The sequence below is a fragment of the Aulostomus chinensis genome, chromosome 1 (genome assembly GCF_037954235.1).
Source record: "Aulostomus chinensis isolate RoL2024-O1b breed Wild chromosome 1, RoL_Achi_v1.0, whole genome shotgun sequence".
Lineage (NCBI taxonomy): Eukaryota > Metazoa > Chordata > Actinopteri > Syngnathiformes > Aulostomidae > Aulostomus > Aulostomus chinensis.
Window position 1 is genome coordinate 51,529,681 of NC_141320.1, and position 6,379 is coordinate 51,536,059.

At 41.4% G+C, this 6,379-nt stretch overlaps 1 protein-coding gene across 3 annotated transcripts; it reads right to left on the reverse strand.

The window, feature by feature from the left end:
- Positions 1-578: 578 nt before the first annotated feature.
- Positions 579-5,360, reverse strand: LOC147272148 (uncharacterized). 3 transcript variants are annotated; one of them, XM_086203914.1, is made up of 7 exons: positions 5,192-5,360; positions 2,274-2,382; positions 2,123-2,193; positions 1,927-2,013; positions 1,758-1,837; positions 1,491-1,637; positions 579-1,312 (listed from the first exon to the last, which is right to left on the reverse strand). In XM_086203914.1, the coding sequence occupies exons 1-6, from the start codon at positions 5,273-5,275 to the stop codon at positions 1,592-1,594; spliced, it is 477 nt and encodes a 158-aa protein (XP_086060040.1). In that variant the 5' UTR covers positions 5,276-5,360; the 3' UTR covers positions 579-1,312; positions 1,491-1,591. The 3 variants fall into 3 exon arrangements, with proteins under 3 accessions (XP_086060040.1, XP_086060031.1, XP_086060049.1); XM_086203905.1 differs by having other exon boundaries at positions 579-1,380; XM_086203923.1 differs by lacking the exon at positions 5,192-5,360 and adding an exon at positions 5,075-5,181 and having other exon boundaries at positions 579-1,380.
- Between the last annotated feature and the right edge of the window lie 1,019 nt (positions 5,361-6,379).

Below are 6,379 nucleotides of genomic sequence, written 5' to 3' on the forward strand. Positions count from 1 at the left end.
TCCAGATATGTACCTGATGGTGGTCCACATTTCTATCCAGATATGTACCTGATGGTGGTCCACATTTCTATCTAGATATGTACCTGATGGTGGTCCACATTTCTATCCAGATATGTACCTGATGGTGGTCCACATTTCTATCTAGATATGTACCTGATGGTGGTCCACATTTCTATCTAGATATGTCCCTGATGGTGGTCCACATTTCTATCTAGATATGTACCTGATGGTGGTCCACATTTCTATCTAGATATGTACCTGATGGTGGTCCACATTTCTATCTAGATATGTCCCTGATGGTGGTCCACATTTCTATCTAGATATGTACCTGATGGTGGTCCACATTTCTATCCAGATATGTACCTGATGGTGGTCCACATTTCTATCTAGATATGTACCTGATGGTGGTCCACATTTCTATCTAGATATGTACCTGATGGTGGTCCACATTTCTATCCAGATATGTACCTGATGGTGGTCCACATTTCTATCTAGATATGTACCTGATGGTGGTCCACATTTCTATCTAGATATGTACCTGATGGTGGTCCACATTTCTATCTAGATATGTACCTGATGGTGGTCCACATTTCTATCTAGATATGTACCTGATGGTGGTCCACATTTCTATCTAGATATGTACCTGATGAACACATCAAAGTGTGGAGGGATGTATTTAAACTGATTCAGACAGATGAAAACCTGTGGGGACGGTTATTTACCCCAAGAATCTCTAAACAGACACAAACCTAACGCATGTCTGCAAATATCGACATGTGGAACATGAACATCTAAGAACATGTGGATTTCTACCAGGTGAAGGGCCGAGGTTGGAAGAAAACCTGAGAGCAGCCAGACAGACAGTGGACGGGAGCTTTTTTCTAGGTATCAAGGTTATTTTCTCTCAAACAAACTCCCTTAAAACAAACATAACAAAAAAAAAAAAAAAAACAAGCACAAAAGAAAGAAAGACATCTGGACCCATTAAAACTGAGAATAAAGTTACAATTTTTGATTAACAAAAACAAAAAAAGGACAAAAACTATTTAAAAACACAATCAATTACAATTTTTTTTTTAAATTAGAAAAGCATTTAAAAAGATGAAAAGAGGCTCCAGTCGTTCTCATGGTTCACCTCAGTGGTTCCGGCCTCTCAGGCCAAACTGTCCTCGGCTCCTTCCAGCAGCCTGTGCAGCCCCTGGGGCCCCGGTGAGGACTTGGGGGGGCCATCATCTTCAACTTATCCCAGCCAGGTGAAGAAGAGACGCACGGATTCCAAGGCTCGCTGCTCTGCACCGTCACTTCCCTGCCACTTGAGGAAGACCTCGGTGTAAATGACATCTTCTTCAAAGGAGACGTCAAAGACCGTCAGGAGCAGCACTGCGGGGACGCCGCAACACGGCAGCTTTTATCATGGACTGGTTTAGGGGCTTTGGAGCCAAAACAAGACTCATCCCACCCTCCAGGGAGGTCAGGAGGTCAACACTCACTTTTGGGGTGATGCATCTCTGCCATCAGCTGCTGGAGGGCCAAGAGGGCCTGAAGTTGTTTGGGTCCATCGATCAGAAACCTCTTGAGAAGCCTGACTCTCTTAGTCAGCCGTCCTGCATCCAGACAGTTGCGGTGCTCGCCTGAAACTAGCAGATAAACCGGTGGAAAACTTCTGAGTATTCAATTCCATGTCAGCAGGGTCACGACCCAGAACTGAATATGAGGACAGTCAAAAAAAACAAACAAAACACATGAGTCCCACGTACCGACGACGGCAGACCTGCACAGTTGTCATCAAAGCTCTGAGGAACTCCACAGAAGCGGTCTGGCTTTCATCCAGGTTGGCCTGAAAAAGAGAGGAGGACAATCCAGGTTCACCATGATTGACCAACAGACCGATGTGGTCCCGTCACCCCACAACCAGAAAACACACACCTGCACCCAGTCCCAGATCTGCTTGTTGCTGGCCTCGTCCCGCAGCAGCCTGTCCAGATGCTGCCTCATCTCTCTGGTGGTGAGGCTCTGAAAGACCATTAAAAACAGTTTCAAAATGCTCTTCGGCAACTCGTCGATCCAACAAACCGTCACCAACTGAAGTAATCAGAGCATGAACCCCAGACAGCCTGCTGACCTGCTTCCTGACACACTTGGTCAGGTCCCTGGATGAAGCAGCAGGGGACAGGTGGCCAGGTCCACGCTTGACTGGAGGGAAAGAAAGACAATAAGGGGTTGAAGTTCAGTCCCGATCATGTGAGACAGAGGCTTTAGCTGAAAGTTCCTACCTGTGACGTCGGCGCTACGACGCCCGTCCCTCCAGTTGGACTCTCGGCAGGAGGGTCGCCAGCGGCCCCACGTGTCCCCTCGGCTCCTCAAATGGTCCCCAGCAGCAGGCTAGCAAAACAACATGACATTTCAAGTTCAGTCACCAAGACTTCAGTGGTGTATTATGTTAAAAGCTATTTAACAGGTGGCGTGTATTCCAGAGTTAGATTAGTGCAGGTTATCATAATTGTTCACATAGGTTAGATTAGCGCAGGTTAGCATAATTGTTCACACAGGTTAGATTAGCGCAGGTTAGCATAATTGTTCACATAGGTTAGATTAGCGCAGGTTAGCATAATTGTTCAAACAGGTTAGATTAGCGCAGGTTAACATAATTGTTCACACAGGTTAGATTAGCGCAGGTTATCATAACTGTTCACATAGGTTAGATTAGCGCAGGTTAACATAATTGTTCACATTGGTTTGATTAGCGCAGGTTAACATAACTGTTCACATTGGTTTGATTAGCGCAGGTTATCATAATTGTTCACATAGGTTAGATTAGCGCAGGTTATCATAATTGTTCACAGAGGTTAGATTAGCGCAGGTTATCATAATTGTTCACATAGGTTAGATTAGCGCAGGTTAACATAATTGTTCACATAGATTAGATTAGCGCAGGTTAACATAATTGTTCACATAGATTAGATTAGCGCAGGTTATCATAATTGTTCACAGAGGTTAGATTAGCGCAGGTTATCATAATTGTTCACATAGGTTAGATTAGCGCAGGTTAACATAATTGTTCACATAGATTAGATTAGCGCAGGTTAACATAATTGTTCACATAGATTAGATTAGCGCAGGTTAACATAATTGTTCACATAGGTTAGATTAGCGCAGGTTAACATAATTGTTCACATAGGTTAGATTAGCGCAGGTTAACATAATTGTTCACATTAGTTAGATTAGCGCAGGTTAACATAATTGTTCACATAGGTTTGATTAGCGCAGGTTAACATAATTGTACACATAGGTTAGATTAGCGCAGGTTAACATAATTGTTCACATAGGTTAGATTAGCGCAGGTTAACATAATTGTTCACATTGGTTAGATTAGCGCAGGTTAACATAATTGTTCACATAGGTTGGATTAGCGCAGGTTAACATAATTGTTCACATAGGTTGGATTAGCGCAGGTTAACATAATTGTTCACATAGGTTGGATTAGCGCAGGTTAACATAATTGTTCACATAGATTAGCTTAGCGCAGGTTAACATAATTGTTCACATAGTTTAGCTTAGCGCAGGTTAACATAATTGTTCACATAGATTAGCTTAGCGCAGGTTAACATAATTGTTCACATAGATTAGATTAGCGCAGGTTATCATAACTGTTCACATAGGTTAGATTAGCGCAGGTTAACATAATTGTTCACATAGGTTAGATTAGCGCAGGTTATCATAACTGTTCACATAGGTTAGATTAGCGCAGGTTAACATAATTGTTCACATAGGTTAGATTAGCGCAGGTTAACATAATTGTTCACATAGGTTAGATTAGCGCAGGTTAACATAATTGTTCACATAGGTTAGATTAGCGCAGGTTATCATAACTGTTCACATAGGTTAGATTAGCGCAGGTTAACATAATTGTTCACATTGGTTTGATTAGCGCAGGTTAACATAACTGTTCACATTGGTTTGATTAGCGCAGGTTATCATAATTGTTCACATAGGTTAGATTAGCGCAGGTTATCATAATTGTTCACAGAGGTTAGATTAGCGCAGGTTATCATAATTGTTCACATAGGTTAGATTAGCGCAGGTTAACATAATTGTTCACATAGATTAGATTAGCGCAGGTTAACATAATTGTTCACATAGATTAGATTAGCGCAGGTTAACATAATTGTTCACATAGGTTAGATTAGCGCAGGTTAACATAATTGTTCACATAGGTTAGATTAGCGCAGGTTAACATAATTGTTTACATTGGTTAGATTAGCGCAGGTTAACATAATTGTTCACATAGGTTTGATTAGCGCAGGTTAACATAATTGTACACATAGGTTAGATTAGCGCAGGTTAACATAATTGTTCACATAGGTTAGATTAGCGCAGGTTAACATAATTGTTCACATTGGTTAGATTAGCGCAGGTTAACATAATTGTTCACATAGGTTGGATTAGCGCAGGTTAACATAATTGTTCATATAGGTTGGATTAGCGCAGGTTAACATAATTGTTCACATAGGTTGGATTAGCGCAGGTTAACATAATTGTTCACATAGATTAGCTTAGCGCAGGTTAACATAATTGTTCACATCTATTAGATTAGCGCAGGTTAGCATAATTGTTCACATAGATTAGCTTAGCGCAGGTTAACATAATTGTTCACATAGGTTAGCTTAGCGCAGGTTAACATAATTGTTCACATAGATTAGCTTAGCGCAGGTTAACATAATTGTTCACATAGATTAGCTTAGCGCAGGTTAACATAATTGTTCACATAGGTTAGATTAGCGCAGGTTAACATAATTGTTCACATAGGTTAGATTAGCGCAGGTTAGCATAATTGTTCACATAGGTTAGATTAGCGCAGGTTAGCATAATTGTTCACATAGGTTAGATTAGCGCAGGTTATCATAATTGTTCACATAGGTTAGATTAGCGCAGGTTAGCATAATTGTTCACATAGGTTAGATTAGCGCAGGTTAGCATAATTGTTCACATAGGTTAGCTTAGCGCAGGTTAGCATAACTTTAACTGACTAATAATCGTATATTTTCCCCTGAAACAATGCAGTGTTTTCCTCCACCTTCATTTCATTGACAGTTCTTGAACTATAACTTGCTAGCAGTCCCATGGCTAAAGGTTGTCCGAATTGTTGCGTCACCTTCAAAGGTTCAAGCTCCTACATTTGCGGTCGACTCACCTGGACGCGCTCTCCCGCCTTGTATCGGAGCAGAGACACATTCTGATTGGTCCTCAGACGGAAATCAGTGCAGGAAAAAGCCATTAATCGTCCAAAATTAAGTGCAGACCGGTGCTGAGGACAGAGTTTGGTTGTCACTGCCGCCAGCAACGGCCGACTGAGGAATGCTGCGTCACTTCCGGGTCTTATACTCTCGATTTCGAACGCAGACGCATCAAAGGAATGATGAGAAATTCAACATATGAATGATACCCGCGGAGTGGGCGGGGCTTAACATCAGAGAGGCTCAGATTCTGAACAGCACCATCTGCTGGACGACTTTAAAAGTGCAACTTAAAACTCTGGACTCAACTCAATGTGTGGGAGGTTTGAGGGCGTCTGCAAGTCAGTGTTTACTTTGATATCCTCGCTTTATTGTGTGATTCTACTGATTCTACCCTGAATTTAGTAGAATAACCACCTAAAGTGAGTCGATGGAACAATACAGCTAAATGAAGACAAATACATTTGAATGGACCGCTCAGCACCACAGTCCTGTCCTTTTGATACCATCATCAGAGACCGGCTCATTCAGGCTTGATGTGGGTTTTCCACTCCCTCAGGAACATTTTTGAATCACCAAACATTCACTGAAACGTCTGTTCAGACAAGAGAACAAACCTAGAAACCTGTCTCTTGCTGCCCTCTACTGGCGAGATACCCCAGGAGAAAATATTTGCTCAGATTGATTTAGAATTATTTATTTTTGAATTTATTAATTTATTTAGAATTATTTTTTTATTTTTTTATTAGATTTATTGAACATCAATCAAAAGTACTGGTTTCAACCGGATCCCTGTTCAAAATCCACCTTTTAATTGATTGAGATCTTGACATGAAATTTGAAGTCAAAAGAAAACTTGTCTGACCTAAAATAAAATCCTCTACTAACAATCCTGGTTCGGACTTGGATGGGAGACCGCCTGGGAATACCAGGTGCTGTAAGCTTTTTTGTTTCATTGTGAGGAGCAACTCTAACCACATCACTGGAGCATCATTTTGAGTTCATTAGCAATTAATTATTAATTGGACTACTTCCAGATGTTCAAGGGTCCAATAAGGTGACTTGCAGCTAAGTCATTGATTCTGCCTGGGATGCATGAGCAGGAGATCCTGGATCCATCACTGACACGAAAGAAGTACATTGAT

Coding starts and splice junctions, on each gene's coding strand:
- LOC147272148 (XM_086203914.1), bottom strand. CDS start 5,275: ATGGCTTTTTCCTGCACTGATTTCCGTCTGAGGACCAATCAGAATGTG. Junction 2,383..5,191: donor AGGCGGGAGAGCGCGTCCAG/GTGAGTCGACCG, acceptor TTGTTTTGCTAG/CCTGCTGCTGGGGACCATTT. Junction 1,838..1,926: donor AGATCTGGGACTGGGTGCAG/GTGTGTGTTTTC, acceptor TCTCTTTTTCAG/GCCAACCTGGATGAAAGCCA.